General features: G+C 40.6%; 2 protein-coding genes and 2 non-coding genes across 4 annotated transcripts in view; 2 read left to right on the forward strand and 2 right to left on the reverse strand.

Moving 5' to 3' along the window:
* The window catches only part of LOC135702496 (uncharacterized), a 280,096-nt gene that overhangs the window by 123,547 nt on the left and 136,522 nt on the right, over positions 1 to 20,027 (forward strand). The window lies entirely within an intron of this gene.
* On the reverse strand, positions 1,458 to 11,097 carry LOC135702280 (uncharacterized). The gene is made up of 4 exons (XM_065223311.1): positions 10,534 to 11,097; positions 2,558 to 2,683; positions 1,989 to 2,499; positions 1,458 to 1,923 (listed from the first exon to the last, which is right to left on the reverse strand). Exons 1-4 carry the CDS (start codon positions 11,061 to 11,063, stop codon positions 1,477 to 1,479), a joined length of 1,614 nt encoding a protein of 537 aa, XP_065079383.1. The 5' UTR covers positions 11,064 to 11,097; the 3' UTR covers positions 1,458 to 1,476.
* TRNAN-GUU (transfer RNA asparagine (anticodon GUU)) lies at positions 2,781 to 2,854 on the reverse strand. The gene has a single exon. It is a non-coding gene; the product is annotated as a tRNA-Asn (tRNA).
* Positions 3,549 to 3,620, forward strand: TRNAD-GUC (transfer RNA aspartic acid (anticodon GUC)). The gene has a single exon. It is a non-coding gene; the product is annotated as a tRNA-Asp (tRNA).

Raw genomic sequence — 20,027 nt, forward strand, 5'->3', positions numbered from 1 at the left:
TATGCTAGGTTAATAAGTGAAAATCAAAGAGACGTTTTTCTTGATTTGCTTTCCGTCGATCTCTTTTTCAGTACTGAGTATCAATGCTACCTATGACACAATACAACTCATGAACCTGGGATCAACGGCTTTGCTTCCCCAGGCGTGATGTACACCACATAGAATATGCAAAAAGATAATGCTATCGCTTGTTAACGAGGGGTCCATCGATTCAAAATACTGTGTAACGATTATTCGATGTTCATTACAAGAGCTATCGAATATGTACGAAAGAAATGGTTTTCAAGAGCCTCGAACAAGAAGTGGCCGGATTCGGAGAGAATCGCTCTTCTCTCTTTCTCCAAACATTTGCCTTGCTTCAATAGCAATTTCCAGAATCCAGCTTAAAAAGCGTTCACCCAAACGGTTACTCCAGGTCCCATTATGAAAGGCAAATTCAGACGATACAATAAATCAATCTCGATGGTGTCATTTAAAAACAAAACAAAAAATTAAACTGCGAAAAGTCCTTCAAACCCGGAAGCCATAAAAAGACCAAACCAGAGTGCCACTTTTCCACTTCGTTCCACAAACGGTCTGTCATAAGCACGAGCACGCCACGGCCAGACCAGGTACCGACTCACCGAATCGAAAAATCCCAGCAACGACGACAAAGAATCATCAACAATGATTGATATAACAAAATATTTAAATTTATATTTCACACAGCGCGAAATGCATTTTTCACAAAATTTATCCTACCTAGTCCAAAACCGAGCAGCTATAGAGCTATAGAGTGCCACTGCGGATCTGCAAAGTTGGATGGGACAGGACCCAGCTGTTCTCGGTTGGCAAGTAACACTTTATGTAGGTATATCGCCAGCCGAAAGCCGAAGAAAGCCAGGAAATGGCAGCAGCAAGGATTTCCGGGAAATATGGTGGTGGTGCCGAAGCAGAACAGAACGGTAGACACTGTTGGTCCAGAAAGTGAAACGAAAACTATGCTAGAGGGGGGGGGGGATGGAGAGGGGGGTTGAGAAGAGGGTGCTGGGATAAAAATGGAAAGTTGCACCACCACTATCTACTGTTGCAAAAGCACCGCGATGAGGACGCCGACGACGACGATGATTCTAGATGACAGGACAACGCGAGGGAAAATAACTTCTAACTTTTCACATTGCTCAAGTGCTAAATTATTCATCAGAGAAAGTTTAATAACTCATCTGGTATGTTTGCTCAATTTATTATGCTCGGGTTTTTCATCCACTCAGTGCAGCGCTAACTTGGGATGACTTTTCCGTGTTTTTCAGCGAGCTTACGCTGTCGGGACTGGAATCTAGGCGAAATTTACTGATGGAATGATATATTTGACTGAGTAACTGCAAGCACTTTTGCATTTTTATTTTATTATTTTCGACTATAGCTGTGATGGTGAGTGTTGCTGTGATACAACTAAGGCAGCAAAAATTAACTTCTTTGTATTTTAGTTACAGTTTATTACTTTTTAATAATCCCTTGCAGAAGCATATCCCGTACCATTCTTCTCACGACTTTTCCGTTCGATGTCATTGGAAGTCGTTCCACGAAGAACACTCCTCCTCGTAAATGCTTCGGATCACTCAGGTGATTCGCCACTCGTTCAATCACATCTTCGGCCTTCAACGGCGAGTTTAAACGTTTAACCAGCACTGCCGTTACTAGATCCGACGTCCCAGATTCATTCGGCACTCCAGTCACGCAAACCTGCTCCACTCCATCCATCTGCTGAATGATCGCTTCCACCTCCGATGGCGACACCTGATTGCCCATGTACTTCAGGATGTCCTTCTTTCGATCTACCAAATACAGATATCCTTCCTCGTCAATGAATCCAATGTCCCCGGTGCGGAACCATCCTTCCTTGTCGAGTGCCTGTCGAGACGCTTCTTCGTTCTTGTAGTAACCCTGCAAAAATAAAACGACATAATAATTCGACGTCCCTCACCATCAAACAATATTCACAAACTCACCAGAAAGGGTATTCCAACTGACTTCACCACCAGCTCACCATGTTCGCCCACCTGCAGCGGTTGTCCGTTCTCATCCAGTATCCGCACCTGCATGTTCGTTGCAATCTTCCCAATAGCATTCGGTTTCCTCTTCAAGAAATCAGCCGCCACAAACCCACTTTCCGAAGTCCCGTAGAAATTGTACGATCGACCACCGGTCGGCTTAAGTAGCTCATCCACCGCATCCCGGATGCTCTCCGAAACGTGCGACGCCCCCAGTGCCCAAAATTTAATACTGGAAAGGTCGGTATGCTTGGCCCGGAGATCACTGGTGATGCCCAGCGCGTACGATGCCGGAGTGTAGAGGAACTTGATTTTGTACTTTCCGATCAGATCGTAGAACAGATCCACCGAAAAGGGTCGTCGCGTGATGAGCCGGGTTGAATTGTTCATGACTGACATGTTCAGTACGTAGACGCCGGTACCCCAGTAGAGGGTGCTGAAGTTGACGCAAATTCCTTCGTCAAAGTTTCTGCAACGGAAGAGCATGAGTGATTGAATTGTAAGGAGGAATATGGGCAGAGGCTTACGCTACTTTGCAGAAGCAGGAAATCGTTTGAGCATGGGAGTTGCAAACGCCCTTCGGTAGACCGGTCGTTCCCGATGAGCAGGTAATGTTCGCTATTAGTTTGAAGGAATCACCCAGGTAGCGTGGACTGAAAAGAAAATTGGCGGTTAGACACAAGAACGATGAGGATGATGATAGCTTTATGTAAATAATTTTTTGATTACATTAACATCCAAAAAATATTCCGCCCCCGGGTGGACTCGAACCACCAACCTTTCGGTTAACAGCCGAACGCGCTAACCAGTTGCGCCACGAAGGCCGATGAGTGTTGTAATCAGAGCTATATATTTATTTATTTCGACAATCATTATGGACTACATATATAATTACGTTTACAATAATTTGTCCTAACCTCTATTGGATAAAACTCTTGCTGTCAATATGTTTCATTATGTATCTTTAGGCAAAGTTATGCCGCGGATTCACGTGTACGACAAACCATGAGCATGAGCGTTATTTGTATAGTAAATTATGAGCCCATCCATGGTCACACTTGTATAGTTTTTGTATAGTTGAGGTATAGTGCTCATAATTATTATACTAATAATGCTCATGCTGATAGTTTGTCATCCAAGTGTATCCGCGGCATTACATCAATAATCTCACAGTATTTATTATAGTCATTCGTCATTCTGAATATTGGTAATTCTTTGCATAAGTTGTACTTTGAGAAAAACCTTGAAATAAATTCCTTATTCTTAAAATGCGTGATGTGATGGTGCATACAAATTAAAACTTGCTATTAAGCTAATTTACTCTTAGACTAATAATAACAGACAGAATTGGATCATCTATCTGAAATCGATTCGTTGAATTTGTTTTTATTCAAAATACCAACAAAAACATCACTGTGCTTGAATCATCGCATTGCTATCACGTTTGATTGAGGAAACAATGTATTGCTAACAATAATCGAATTATTGATGGACAACTTCGGTTCCTAATACAACAGATCCTCGATAGTATAGTGGTCAGTATCCCCGCCTGTCACGCGGGAGACCGGGGTTCAATTCCCCGTCGGGGAGGAAGTAGCTTTTTGAATAACATTATCCATGACCCACAGTCAGAAATCCTTATTGCCGGGCTAACCGCGAATAAGGACGGACACCCACAGCCTATGGGATTTTCACTAATAGGGGCTGTAGTTGATTATCTTTTTTGTTTCAATACATAGAGCTATAACTGTCTTCGACAAAGTTGTTGTACTGCAATATACCAACAAGCCTGTGTAATTGGATTCAGGTTTAATGGAGAACAACGCCACTAGAGGCTTACTTACTTACTTATCCTGGTCCGACATCCCTCAGGATTGCACCTGCATCACAATGTTACGCCAATTCACTCGGTCCGTGGCTGCTTGTCTTCAATTTCTTGACCGTCCCACACTTCCAAGATCCAGCTCCACTTGGTCTAACCACCTTGCTCGCTGTACTCCTCTTCGTCTTGTACCGGCCGGATTCGAGGCAAACACCATTTTTGCGGGATTGTTGTCCGGCATTCTTAAAACGTGTCCCACCCATCGTACCCGTCCTGCTTTAGCAAATTTCTGGATACAGGGTTCGCCATAGAGTTGCACCAGCTCGTGGTTCATCCTTCGCCTCCATACACCGTTCTCACATACCCCGCCAAAGATGGTCCTAAGCACTCGTCGTTCGAAAACACCCAGTGCTTGCAGGTCCTGCTCGAGCATCGTCCACGTCTCGTGCCGGTAAAGAACTACCGGTCTTATCAGCGTCTTGTACATGGTACATTTAGTACGGAGGTGAAGTTTACCCGACCTCATGGTCTTGTGGAGTATGTAGTAAGCACGACTTCCGGCAATAATACGCCGACGAATTTCTCTGCTGCAGTTGTTATCCGACGTCACCAATGATCCGAGGTACACAAATTCATCCACCACCTCGAACTCATCTCCGTCGATTGTCACGCTTCTGCCTATGCGAGCCCTATCCCGCTCGGTTCCTCCAGCTAACAGATACTTTGTCTTCGACGTATTCACCTTTAACCCAATATTCTCTGCTTCACGTTTCAGCCTGGTGTACTGCTCTGCCAAGGCCTGAAACGTTCTTCCGACAGTATCCACGTCGTCAGTGAAGCAGATGAACTGGCTGGACTTATTGAAGATCGTACCCCGCATGTTAAAGCCCGCGAGTTTCATAACACCTTCTAGTGCAATTTGAACTGGAGGCAGAAAAGACGACCATCGCCTTGTCGAAGTCCTTTGCGAGTTTCAAACGTGTCCGATAACGCACCCGAAATCTTCACGCAGCACTGTACACCATCCCTCGTAGCCCTGATCAGTCTGGTCAGCTTCCCGGGAAGACCGTTCTCGTCCAGAATCTTCCGGTCAATAGTATCATAAGCGGCCTTGAAATCGATGAATAGGTGGTGCGTAGGGACTTGATATTCACGACAATTTTGGAGGATCTGCCCGATCGCCCGTTCACAAAACCGGCTTGATAACTTCCTACAAATCTGTTTGCTAGCGGCGATAAACGGCGAAAGATGATCTGGGAAAGCACTTTGTAGGCCGCGTTAAGAATGGTGATCGCTCTATAGTTCTCACATTCTAGTTTGTCGCCTTTTTTATATACTGGGCATATTACTCCCTCTTTTCACTCCTCCGGTAGCTGTTCTGTATCCCAGATCCTGACTATCAGTCGGTGCAGACAAGTGGCCAACTTATCCGGGCCCATTTTGATAAGTTCCGCTTTCCCAGCTGCTTTGTTGTTCTTAAGCTGTCGGATAGCATCCTTAACTTTACCTATCGTAGGAGCTGGCATGTCCCCCTCATCCGATGTACCGACGAAACCATTCCTCCTGCCGCCTTGGTCCTCCGCCTCTGCGCCGTTCAGATGTTCATCGTAGTGCTGCTTCCACCTTTAAATCACTTCACGTTCGTCCGTTAACCCTCCGTTACTCGCGCTGTTGTACTTTGTTCAACACACATGAGTTTTCCATTGCCATTTTATTGCTGAGTTACCAATCGATCTGAAACCAACGAGTATTCCTCAAAAAACTTATTTTGATCTAAACAAGCTAAACATTGATTACAGTAAACACCTAAAAATGTGGATAATATGGAAAATGTAAATGGGAACCACGTAAACTGTGGCCATACAACGTGAGATTTGACTTCATTGATTACAACATGGAATATATCGAGATCCTGACCAGATAGAAAGATACTGTCTCCGACAAAGTTGTTCAGGAGCTCATAGCCTTGTCGCTGGCGGACAGTAGTTCAGAATTTTCTCACTACGTAGCGCTAGTATACATGTGAAATTCTCGCATGTGATATATCTCGAGATCCTGACCAGATAGAAAGTTACTGTCTTTCACAAAGTTTTTCAGGAGGTCAAATCCTATTGCTTAGTGCTCAATAGTTTAGAATTCACTCACTATGCGACGCTAGTATATACGTGAAATTCTCATATAAAATATTTCGAGTTCCCAACGAGATAGAAAGGTACTGTCTTCGGCATAGTTGCTCAGGAGGTTAAGGTGTTTTCGCAGGTGGATAGTAGTTCAGAGTTTTCTCACTTTGCGCCGCTACTATACATGTGAAACTCTTGCATATAAAATATATTTAGATCCTGACCAGATAGAAAGTAAATGTATTCGGCAGTTTTTCAGGAAGTCAAGATCTTTTTGTTGAGTGACAATAGTTCAGAATTTTCTCACACTATGCGGCGCTAGTAGATACGTGCCTTTCTCGCAAATTCAATAGCTCGAGATCTTGATCAGCTAGACAGTTGCTGTCTTCGGCAAAGTTGATTTGGGGGTTAAGACTTTTTGGCTGGTAAATAGTAGTTAAGAATTTTCTCACCACATGGCGTTAGTATACATGTACAGTTTTCGCAAATGCTATATCTTGAGATCCTGATCGGAAAGAAAGTAATTGTCTTCGGCATAGTTGTTCAGGAGGTGAAGGTCTTTTGGCTGGTGGACAGTAGTTCAGAATTTTCTCACTTCGTGGTGCTAGTAAACATGTAAAATTCTTGCATATTAAATATCTCAAGTTCTTGACCATATAGAAAATTACTGTTGTCGGTAAAGTTGCTCAGGATATCACAAAATTTTTGCTCGCGGACAGTTGTTCAAAATTTTCTCCTGACTAGATAGAAAGTTACTGTCTTGAACAAAGTTGTTCAGGAAGTTATAGCCTATTTTTGGTGCACAATTTTTTTAAATTTTCTCACTACGCGGCGCTAGTATACACGTGAAATTTTCACGCATAAAATATCTCGAGATCCTGACCAAATAGAAAGTTACTGTCCTCGGCAAAGTTGTTCAGGAGGTCAAGGTCTTTTGGCTGGTGAACAGTAGTTCAGAATTTTTTCACTGCGCTGCGCCAGTATACACGTGCAATCCTCATATATGCTACAGCTCGAGATCCCGAACAGCTAGAAAACTACTGTCTTCGGCAAAGTTGTTTAGGAGATCAAAGCTTTTTTGCTGGTGAACAGTAAATAGTTCATAATATTTTCGGTATGCGGCGCTAGTGTGAAAGGGAGACTCTAAACATTCATTTGGTGGAAGTTTCAGCGATATTGATCTTTTAAGATAATGTTGTCCATCTGAGATTCGTGTTACCACTAATTTATCAGAGGTATACAAGTGGAACGACTCACCCCAATTTATGTATCCACAAATCTGCATGAAAATCTTCACCAATAAAAGAATTCCAGAATATATTTGGCTTATCCCACTTAGGCTGATGTAAATTGTATTTTTATTTTATGATATTTGATATGCGAGAATTGCCCGCCAAAAGATCTTTATCTCCTCAACAGCTTTGCCAAATACAGTAAATTTCTAGATGTTCAGGATCTTGAGATATTATATATGCGAAGATTTCACGTATATCCTAGTGCCGCGTGGTGGGAAAATTCTGTACTGTCGACCAACGAAAAAGTTTTGATCTCCTAGACAACTTTGCCGATGACAGTTTAGCAGGTCTCGAAATATGTCTAATGCGAGAATTTCACGTATATACAAGCGCAATGATGTGAAAAAAAAAATGAATTTCTGTCCACCAGCTAAAAGGCCTTGACTCCCTGAACAACTTTGCCGAAAACAGTAACATTCTATCTGGTCAGGATCTCGAAACAAACCACATGCGAGAATTTCACGTGTATTCTAGCGCTACGTAGTGAAAAAATTTTGAATTACTGTCCACTAGCGAAATCTATCTGAACAGAATCCCGAGATATTTTACATGCTAGAATTGCGCGTGTATACTAACGCCACGTAGTGCGAAAATTCTGAACTATTGTGCATCAAGCATTAGACATTGACTTCATGAACAACTTTTTCGAAGACAGTAATTTTCTACCTGTTCAGAATCTCGAGCTATAGCATACGCGTGAATTTTACACGTTTACTAGCGCCACGTGGTGAGAAAATTCTGGGCTACTGTGCACCAGCCAAAAAGTCTTGACCCAATGAACAAGTTTGCCGAAAACAGTAACTTTCTATCTGCTCAAGATCTCGAGCTATTGTCTATGCGGGAATTGCATGTGTATACTAACACCAAGTAGTGAGAAAACTCTGAACAACTGTCCACGAACGAAAAGATCTTGACTTCTTGAACAACTTTGCCAAAGACATTTGCTCTCTATCTGGTCAGGATCTATTGATGTATCACATGCGAGAACTTGACATGTATACGAGCACTACCTAGTGAGAAGATTCTGCACTACTGTTCAGCATAGCAAAAAGGCTATGATCTCCTGAAAAGCTTTGCCTAAGACAGTAACTTTCTATCTGGTCAGGTTCTCGAGATATTTTATATAAGAATTTCACGTGTGTTCTAGCGCCGCGTAGTGAGAAAATTCTGAACTACTTTCCACCAGCCAAAAATGCTTGACCCCCTGAACAAGTTTGCCGAAGACAGTAACTTTCTATCTGGTAAGGTTCTCGAGCTATTGCATATGCGAACATTGCACGTATATACTAGCGCCACGTAGTGAGAATTTTATGAACTACTCCACCAACGAAAAGATCTTGACTTCCTGAAAAACTTTGCCGTAGACAGTAATTTTCCATCTAGTCAGAATCTCGAGATATTTTATATGCGAATTTCTTGTGTATAATAGCGCCACGTATTGAGAAAATTTTGAACTATTGTGCACCAAGAAATAGGCTTTGATATCATCAACAACTTTGTCGACGACAGTAACTTTCTATCTGGTCATGATCTCGAGATATATCACATGCGAGAATTTCACATGTATTCTAGCGCTACGTAGTGAGAATATTCTGAACTACTCTCCACCAGCGAAAAGGTTATGATCTCTTGAACAACTTTGCTGAAGACAGTAACTTTCTATCTGGTCAGGATCTTGAGAATTTCTACGTTGTAACCAATTAAGTCAAATACCACGTAGTATTGTAGTTTGGTAAACCAGCCTGATGTTCACAATACTTCCCTAAAGATCCTCATTTTCCGAATGGCCATGGATCTTCTCCGAACTGCCGTGAGATAATAATGTGATAACAGATATTATCGTTTAAATATTTCACTGATTCTCCGAAAATGTATGGCTAACGTCACATGGCAATTTACTTTGCTTCAAAATCAAATCTTTTGCAAGTTTTGAGTGCTTTTTGGTGTAATTAAGGATGCACAGAATTCTAATTTTCTATTATTAAAGAAACACAGTAGAAACATATCGATGTTTGCGCCTAATTCACTTAGATTAAAATAAAATCGGTTTTCAGAGCTGGTTACTCATTGGACACTTGCTAATTGACAACTCAATAATCCGGACCCCGTTAATCCGGAAAATGTCAGATTAAAAAGTGTAAACACGCGTTTGAATACATTGTGCTGTCAATTTTCAGATGTGTGCTGTAAGCATGCATGTCTGTTTGTTTTGATTTTTTAGTATGGATTTGAGAGTCATATCCTCTTTAGTCCGGCCATGATTTTGTCGGATTAGCGGCGGGAGAAAACTGTAATTGATTGATTCCATACCATACAAGTGTAGCACATCAGTCCAAAAAACGACCCAGGAACAAAGCATAAAAAAAACCTAACATACACTTTTTATGCCTTTGCGCAAGATCGAAATAACCAGAATCTAAAATGAACCAATCGGCTCATTGGATAATAAGTTTACAGTCAGTTAGCTCCATTTTTTAGAGTACAGTAGAAATGCAAAGTGTTTGAATCTTATCATTTGAATTTAAACCATTTTACATTGATGGATCGAGATCTGAAAAACTTTTCTCAATCCGTTTTTTTGTTGACACAAAAATAGCTACAGATTTTGTTTAAATATACTTGTTTCCAGAAAATCCACGGGAAATAGCAATCTATTCAAGTCTAAACTAAATTAATTTCTGCCTGCTTCGAAGAAGGACGGGGACTGTTATGCCGCGGATATACTTACAAACTATGACCATGAGCATTATTTGTATAATAATTATGAGCACTGTACATCAACTATACAAAAACTATACAAGTGTGACCATGGATGTCCTCATAATTTATTATACAAATAATGCTCATGTTCATACTTTGTCATACAAGTGTATCCGCGGCATTAGAATATTTAAAATACTGTCTCCATTTGTTAGTAAGTATAGACAGCCCCATACAGAATTTTCTAAAAAAATATAAACTCATTTTATATCTGCCACTAATACGATCATTTGACCAAATGACAATGCCCTGTTACCGAATTTAGTTGAAAAGGTTGTTCATCTTTTTGACCACTTCACTATTCTTCTAGCTTGAAATAGCTACGACACTGTGTCACATACTTCTCAACAAAACGTTCAATGCCATCACGCAGCGGCGATTTGTCTCAATTTGTCAGAAAATACGACGCACTCCCCAGAGTTGTGAAATATGGTGACAACAAACTCATCAAACAATAATCTTTCCGTTTCAAATTAAGATCCAAATGGCGCCCCAGGAGAACTCACTAGAACATATGCTCCATTCCGGTAGGCTCAAACAGCTGATTGACCGCCAGACTTTCGTCCGCACCTTCCATCACATAGATCCGATAATCGCCTTGGATTGCCTTGCCGGCCGCGGCCTTCACCGTGTCGTAATTATCGGCATCACAAAACACCAACTTGCTCTGCGTCTGCCGCATCATGTGCGCCATTTCATCTTCATCGAACGTCGGCGCCAGTGCGTTGAATCCGGCGCCGATCACTTGCAGCGCGAGCACCAGCGGTGCCAAATTTACACTGTTCACGGCCACAATCGACGCGATATCCCCGACTCCGTAGCCGAGCCTCTGGAGACGCTGCGCCGCCCGAACGATCAGGAGTCGCATCTCGGCCCGGGTCATAACCCGTCCCGTGTCGCCATCGATTTGGATCACCTTGTCCGGCGAACGCTCCAGCAGGTTCAGCACGATCTGGCCAAAGTTACACTGCGGATTGAAGATGCACGGTTGTCGCGGACCGCCCCAGACACGTCGATCAGGATCGTACGACGCCATCGTGAAGACTGACTGATAGCGAACGCTGCACCGGCGCTCGAAGACGACGGCAGAGACGTCATCATACCAACACACGCAAGTTTGATGCCTGAGTGTGGAATGGGTATATTTTGCTATACGCGACGCTTGGACTGGCCCCACGTCGCGACGGAGGAATAGAGAAGTAGCAAGTGATTGGCATGACAAAGTGGACTGCGCAGAGGTAGGCTGCCGTTTGCACGCAGCTTTAACGACGTTGTCTGTCCGCAAGTGATCGAGATGGGATTGTTTACTTTTGGAAATCGAATGTGATGAGGTAATCGCGCACCGACTTAATATACACACGTTTGCTACTAGAAAAAAAACTGGGATAGAGTTGAATACATGCCCAACGCATTTCGTGTCTGCCTTCGATGATAACGAAATCTAATCATGACCAGAAATATTTTTAATGTCAAAATAAACACCACGAAACTGCAAACCAAACGAACAAACAAAAAACAGACGACCAGTCATTAAGGTTATCATTACAGAAATATGATAACGAAACGCAAATCTGTTATAAACCGTTGCATCATGCTAAATAAATTCCAATAAAGTCGAAGGTGATTCGTAGATTGCAAAGAAAAACGCATCGGACTCAAGTGCAATCAATGTATTCCAGATAAGATTACTGTACGCCATTCGCGGTGAAAGCCTACGTTGAAGGCGGGAAAGTGCGACGCCGAATGGAATTTTGCTCGTAGTAATAATTGAAAGTGCTTTAGTCTGGACGTACCTAAGTTGTTGTACTTAGCTGGCTTATCGCTGAAATCCAGAATGTAATGACACAAGCCGGAACGAAGCGTGATTTACTGATAGAGGGGCGTGGTATGTAGATAATTATTTATGAAGAATGTATCTTAAAAGGGAAAAATTCCATCCCAACTGAATCAGTTGATAAACGTGATTTCAGTTGAGCAAATATTCACTGCGGCGATAAAAAGATAATGATTGTTTTTTCAAATTTTGGAGATTTCTAGGTTGCTCACCAATCTTCAACAAGAAAGCTCTTAGGCTTCTTAACCCTTAAGCGCCCATCACGGAACCGTTAAAGTAAACTATTTTCTATTTATGAGAAGGTGTTGGTACCACTAAACCATTCACTTTGGGATTGAACCATATTTAATTCCTAATAATGTTACCTTTCGTTTGGGGAATGTGCAAAAGCAGCCATGTTTTTCCTGATCTGGGAAGGGTTTGGATGAAATTATCCCACTTGGAATGAAATTCACCTGCTTGGATTTCATTCAGTGCAAACATGAAACAGTTTATGGTGCATTACTTTTTTTTCCTTTGTGTCCATCTTGAGATGTATTGACGACTTGTAGATAAATGGTGTGTCTTCGATAAATAATAAAAAATGACGTTGTTGAGAAAACTCTATTTAAAATTTTTAAGAACTACTTAACTAACCTTTTCAGCTTTATATGCCAACTTTTCCAGCATTGTGCTGTAAAGTAGCTGAAAAAAAGCTGCAGATACAACCACAAGCAGAAGCTAGCAACAGAGTTTTGGAGAGCGTTTACTCAACTTTTTCACAATCATTAGTCAATTTGTCAGTCGCACTGGATAATAGTAGCCAATAAACGCTAATATCACTTCTATGCAAATATTAATCAACTTTCAACTTGTAGCTGCAAAACAAATCTAATAAAGTATGGCTTCTACGGAACCAACGAACGCTGAATAACATATATATCAAAAGTGCTTTTCCAACAACTAAACAACCTGTACTCAGCTAATAAACTATGTTAGCGCTACTTTAGAAGCAGTTTTACAATCAACTAGGTTTATTTTTAGACTTGTGTAGTTTCAAAGCTTTTACTCTGCGAAGTTGGTAGTGTCGAGGTTTGCCAATACGGTCGTCTCAAGTTCGATTCCAGGTTCTCCGGTGCAGGATAATTGGTGGTGTGCTTATTACTAATTTCAATTAATTTGATTCTGACAGCAAAATAACCCCAATCAATTCCTCCAACAAAAAAAGTGTTAACAATATTTAACACGCCTTCAAGAGGAAGCTGTGCACCCAAGTAACAATTCAAGCTGAACAGTAAGAATGATTATTGGTTGATTTAAGGTGTACAAAGCTGATTAACAGCAGGCTGAATATATAGTTGATTAGTAGTGCATGAAGCTAATTGTATCCCATAAGCTGATCTAAAGATTGAACAAGCCTTATTTAAGCTTAACACAACTCCACAAATCATCAATGCACTACAAATATTTTGATAGCCTGATTGGTTAAATGTATGTAGCCAGCCCGGGCGATCCGTCTCTAAAAACATGTGGCTTAAGCGCCACTCCACAAGGGAGACCACACGCCCAATGTAAATTTGCCCGGTTGAGACTCTCCTAAGGGCGAGTCCATTAAATTTCCTAGAAAGGATTTACGGATCAGGCAAGCCGGCTTTCAATTTCGGATCAGGCAATCCAAAACGGGAAAACCCTATTATCTCCATGAAACCACAAACACGATAGTCACTCAGAGAGTCGGTGAGAGCTCACCCATACCTAAAAACCTCTACAAAAGAGAATTTATCATCATCGGCAGTCTCGTCACTTGCCACTAGACGTCGCCCCGATCTGGAAGTGGACTACTCTCCCGAACATTCAAACTCTCAACATGAGGACGGGACACGAAAACTACAACGGAGATCGCGAAGTGATGTCGAATACATTCAATTAATTAAAGCTAGGGAGATGGACATTTTACGAAAACATTTATTATTACGGAACTATTCAGGCGGTATTTTTAGTGCATAACGGGTGTTCCAACATTAATTATCCTACGTATATTTATTTACATGTTCCAATTCATTTCCCGAAACCCTTCGTGTCCTATCGTGAATCTAAAGACACGAAAGATAACTTGGCTCGTTTAATTGCACGACTGTCCCTTTCCTACCTTATCCATAAATTAAATGGACCCGTCTTAGGAAAGATTTCAGCAAAAATGCTTGTGTCTTCCTACTGCCTACCCTAAGGAATTTAATTCCAACAATTTAACATTATCAAATTATATACAAATTTATACAAAATTCCTGATCGTTACATTACACCAGGCGCGGTTTACGAAAATTTGGTTTAAGGCGTTAAACCAAATTTTCGTAATGGTAAACTGTAGTATTTGTTGAAAAAAAATAATACTGATTTATTTCCCTCAAACTATTCTTCAAAAAGAATATTAAAATTATCCGGGTTCCTTATCAATTTTCCCAATACTTAAAATAATTCAAGAATTTCATGAGTTATCTATATATACTATTTACAAAATTAAATTTACAAAAACTTAGGTTCACCCAACAAAATATTGAGCTGTTTGACGTTCTTAGAAGGTTGGTGTACCGATACCGACAAAATAACACACCACAAAAATTCCCCAAAACGGCATTACTGCTAAAACCTTCCTAATCTTTTACATCACACCATTGAGAAAAAGAAACTCTGATTCACAATGAACACAACCCCAAACACCCAACAGATACAAATAGAAGAGAACAAACACCAATCCTCATTGTCGGTTAACTGCCTCTCTTCTAAATGCACCGCAAATACTCGACAGTTTCCAAAACAGGTTCATTCAGATTCGAAACAACACCAATCCTTTGCGTTGGTAAAACGTTTCTCTTCTGAACTCACCGCAACTGTTTTGTCTCACAGAGGATCACCAAGCATGCTACCTGATCTCTACGCCTCTGTGTGGGACAAAACGTATACATAAACCACATAAACTTTGAACCCACGACACATATTAACACGCCGGAGTTATCTCCAGCTTCGCTAATACATGCGTACATAACATAAATTTTCCCAAAACAATCATTCCAACAACGTTTCAAATACGCCTAGGCTTTTCCCACCCGAAAAATAAAATACAGTGAAATTTTCAGTGGAAACAATGCTCTAACATTAATATTTATTGTCGACAATAAAAATGATTGTTATAATGTTGTACTCTTCCGAAAACGGCAAAACTGCTACCTAGCTGTACAATGAATGTACATAATAAAATGTTGTTACAATGATTTTTATCGTATTTTTCATTTATTTTATTGTTAACATGATTCGATCATGAACAATAATGAACAACTCTATTACAATAAAAATTGTTGTTACATTAAATATTGGTGTATTTTCATTGTGGGTTACTTCACGAACAATAAAAATAAATCTGATTGAAGCATGCAGACTATGAGAGGGTCAGCAACACTGCCAATGTAATTAAGATAGGCGCTGCTCGTATGGCTCTGGCTTTGACAGTTCGTTTGGCTCAAACCAGGCAGTCCGCGTCCGCTCATATCTTATCCTAGACCCTCTCTAAAGCTTAAAAGACCTTTTCCGTGCAGTCAATAATCATACAATAATAATAAAAAATTCCACCACTTGAAGATGTCAGGAAAGAACTCTCAGGTGGAAGCATATTTCATGGGCGATTCTCTCCAGTCGAATGCATTAACTTATCAACGACGCTCAACCACCAAGGAGACGTGACCTAGGGATATCGAGCGCAGGGGAGTTGGCCTGCATTTCTCACAAGTTCCGGATCGAATCTCGATCCATAACCAGTAAAAAAAGGACCACCCGTAACAGACATACCACCCCCTTCCCTTCCCGGGGCAATGTTTTATTTTTTCGATTTATTTTTAAAGTCGATAAAGTAGATCTGTCAAGCCAACACATACACTCTAAAGTACACTGTTATTTTTTTTAATCAATAAATTCGCCAACCAACAGTAAAATAACAATAATACATAATGTTATTGAAAAAAAATTATATGGGAAAAACACGAAAATTTCATTGTTAAGATACTTAACAACCCCCCTTTTTTATTGTAAAATTTCCATTTACCATGAAATTTATTGTTTTGTACAACATAAATCAAGGTAAATTTATTGTAGACGTAACAATATAAATCATTGTTAAGACAATAATTTTCGTCTTATTGTTACATTGTTTTTTAATGTATTTTTGTTGTTATTTTTTTTCGGGCAAGCTACTCCGAAACATTAATAAATGAAAAAAGTAACCCAACTCTATCATGACACTCAGAGAGAACTCACTCTCTGTACATTACAACACTCACACTGATACACCCACCCACTCTAAGAAACGTCAAACAGTGAAGGTAAACATTGTGTTGTGCGGAAAGATAGTGAAAATTCTGGTAATTTCCCAATTAAACTGCCGGAAAATGACTTCTGGTAGTGAAACACCGATCGGAAGGTAGATGAGCACTAGTAAGTAGTAAAGTTTTATATTTTTACTGTTGTTTAGGACATATACGGAGGAAAAATGGCTGGATGATGGAGGCGACGAAGCATCCGGCGTCCCGGACTCTCGCCGTGAAATGGACCGGATTTCCACAGGGCGACCTAAAGTTGAAGACCACCCAATGCCGACCGGAGGATGCTTCTTGGATTTGATCGGACAGGAAAGTTGACTTCCAATTAAAGGTAAGTGTTTGGACATGAGCTAATTCTATCTTTTTGTTTTTAGGAACAGTAGGAAAAATATAAGAAGAGGATGCCAAAACAAAAAAGAAGGAACCAAATTAATTCGTTGTAAATTTATGTATTATATAATGAAAATTATATTCTACCTGTGGATTAAATGTTAACCACTGTCTATACTTATTGAGTAGACATGGTAAACATTCACTTCCACAAAAATTAACTAAACGCTACACAGTAGGCCTGGCCGCTTTATTGTTTGTTTCACATCCTTGATGTGCAGCAGGCATTAATAATGACAAGAAAAATGATAGATGTATCATTTTCCAGGATTCTTTCAAGTACTGGCTGTGTATGTGTAGACTAGACTAGACTAGACTAGACTAGACTAGACTATATAACGAAAATTATATTCTTAATTTTAAGTACTAACCTAGCATTAAGAACTATTGTGAACTACAAACTAACATTATTTACAAATTCTGAAAATTATCCAAATTAGCATATTTACAAATTATTTACAAAACTTGTTAAGGTTTATCCTCTTCATCCCTCCCACTTTATGGGCAGTACATTCGATTCTTTTAAGCTGGAATCCGTTTGTGAAATGTTGTTGCTACTGCTCGATTAACTCGGGTTTGCTCAACATCGTCTGAAAGACTTCTGAGTCTTATTCTTCGGTCAGCATCTGATAATCCCCGGTATCAGACTCACGATCTACCTTTCCATTCATGGTACTGCTCGTCAACGCCTAGTTGGCTCGGAGTTCTTGGTATTGAGATCATCGTCCGGGAAAACTTCCCGGGCTCTCTCTGACTTCTGGTCGAGGGGATCACTGCAAGCAACGAACGTTTCTTTCTAACGGTTCTATCTTGAAAGAACCAGCAAACTCTCTTCAGCACATCTTGTAAAGCTCATCCTGGACTGCCGTAACAGACCAAGGATGTCCCTAGTAAGTAAAAGGTTTTGTAGGGCAAAGCTTTACAAGGGAAGCATGTATTTTTTTAACCGTGAAGTCTCAACGGTATAATTGTTACTCTTAGGTGCCACCTAAGAGCTTTATAGCTGGAGAACCTTCACCACATTCAAATAAACTTTCCATTGCAACCTAGCTTTCGCTGGTGCATGGTTACTGTCCCGGTGACTAGACAGCTACATAGCTAGAACACTTTACAATTTATGGAGAGCTTGGCTTGGTAAGCTTCTTCAGAAACTTACAATGGAAAATGCCAAGTCTTTTTCCATCCAAACCCTCCAAATCGTAGCAATGACTGCCCACTACCCTTTTGACGACTGCTGGTATATACTTCGGAGCCAGCTTAGCCGAAATACCCTTTCCTTTGTCCGATTGTTCTGTGTTCTTCTTCAGAACGGATTCCCCCACGGAGTAGGTCGGACAGTTCGAATTTGACCGCAGGTTGTAGTAGGTAGAGTGCTTCAAGTAGGCTGCTTTGAGGTTGTTCCTAACCTCATCCAGAAGTTTGTCCTTTTGCTCCTGACTGAGACCTGGATCTTCCGATGAACTTGTGTCTCGAAGATGGCGATACTCCCTACCGTCGGACACCATGTTCCTTCCAAACATTAGGAAGTAAGGTGTGTATTTCGTCGTTGTATGTACAGAATTACGAATACCGTTAGAGATGCGCTGCAGGTTGTTCGTCCACAATGAGAGAAATGTTTTACTGTCACCAATTGTTGTTTATAATTCTTCCGGTTGCTGTTATTCAACTTAAATTTGACGTGTTTCATGTTAATGATCATACATTTTGCCACACATTTGCTTAAGTGGTCCAGTAGGTATGATTGATGCCTGTGAATCATCGACTGCCGGTTTGAATCCCGAAATGCAAAGGTAATTTTTAGACTTATAATGACAATATAAATATTTAAATCCAATTAATCAGTACCTTGTTGCAGTCCCATAAAAATATATAAGATATGAAGTGGTCTTCCTTTTTCCTAAATAAAACTAGAAGGCTAAACTGCCCTTTTAATGCCTTAAAAAGCTTATAATTTATATAACTGTTGAGCTTTCGGCTGATTAAAATCACCAGATTTAAATGTTTAAAAACTGAACAAAGGTTAACATGGTCTATGTACAACAATTATTCAAACTAAGGCTGAACTAAAATCGATTAAACAACACTATTGTTAGGCACATCACTGTTACCTGGGTAGTGAATATTGGATAACCAGGAAAAGGTTGAATAAGCGCTTTTAAAGTTCACACACAACTAAACAGCAGGATAACTGCTGTTTAGAAGCGTAAATGGAAGTGCAATAAGAGCTTGGTCCAACCGTGTCCCAACAGCCGTAAGTAGCTGACTAAGTTAGCCAGATTTGCTTGTATAGAGGTTGAGTAAAGGTTGCCTCATATTTATGGATACATTGGAAAAATAAGTGCACCTCTTTTTCAGTCCGCGTCGTGCTCTCTTGCCGTGCGGATCTATTTGCTGTGTGTTACTACTACCTAAAGCTACAACAAATTTAAACAGTACTTTTCAGTGCTCAATATACCTGTAAATTGTCTACCTTGTTTGACTCTTATTCCTCTTCGATCCTTCTTTGGACCCTACCCGAGGTAATTCTTCTTGGATAACGATTTGGAAAATTCATCTTCGATCCTTCAGATTCTTATAGTAATCTGCTTGGAAGTCGATTTGGATAAAACAAATTACTGCTGCCATGGCGCCTAAACGCAAAAGAAAAGAGCAACCTCTTGATCTCCCTTCTGATGAAATTAATTATAGCAACCAATTTGATTTGCTCAGGGATGATGACAATGATCCATCATCCAGGAAAAATTCTAGTAAACTTTCCCGGTTTAATTCCAAGAAGGAAAAGATTTCCCCTATTGCGATAACCACTTCAGATTTCCTTTTGAAATTCGTGAAAGTTAAGTTTTCACTACAAATTGGACGTCGGGGTGAATGCCGTGTATTGGCTGAAACTATGGACGGATTTAAATGTCTTCTCAAGTATCTTACTGAGAAGAATCACACATTGTTTACTTACGATACCAAAACTGAACGTGTGTTCAATGTAATGAAAGGACTGCCCAGTGGTGAATACCTGGATCAGATCAAAGATGAACTGGCAAAATTATTTGGAGTTGTGCCACTCCAAGTAATCAAAATGAAAATGAAATCCCGTCTTGATTTTTATTTAGTTCACTTCAAGTCTAGTGAACCAAACAACCTTAAGGCCTTGGAAAAAGCTAGCCTTATGCTCCATGTCCGAGTGAAGTGGGAACACTTCAGGAAGCCTGGAGGAAATTTCCAAAACCTCACCCAGTGCCGTAAGTGCCAGGGATGGGGTCACGGAACAAAAAATTGCTTCATGCCAGCTAAATGCATGAGTTGTGGTGATTCCTCTCACGCAAAGGACGACTGTCCTGTGAAGGAAGATCCTGAGAAATTTAACTCGCAAAGCGATCCTACAATCTCGTTCTAAGCAACGGGTAGGAAACGCTCCACGTTTCCGACCAGGTAC

The sequence above is a fragment of the Ochlerotatus camptorhynchus genome, unplaced genomic scaffold, assembly GCF_037179485.1.
Source record: "Ochlerotatus camptorhynchus isolate MF236.1 unplaced genomic scaffold, CSIRO-AGI_Acam_v1.1 ptg000017l, whole genome shotgun sequence".
Lineage (NCBI taxonomy): Eukaryota > Metazoa > Arthropoda > Insecta > Diptera > Culicidae > Ochlerotatus > Ochlerotatus camptorhynchus.

Excerpts from the sequence above, each read along its gene's own strand:
- LOC135702280 (XM_065223311.1), bottom strand. The coding sequence starts at position 11,063 with ATGGCGTCGTACGATCCTGATCGACGTGTCTGGGGCGGTCCGCGACAA. Across the intron at positions 2,684-10,533 it reads GGAATGGAGCATATGTTCTA|TCCACGCTACCTGGGTGATT; the intron begins GTGAGTTCTCCT and ends TTTTCTTTTCAG. Across the intron at positions 1,924-1,988 it reads CAGTTGGAATACCCTTTCTG|GGTTACTACAAGAACGAAGA; the intron begins GTGAGTTTGTGA and ends TTATTTTTGCAG.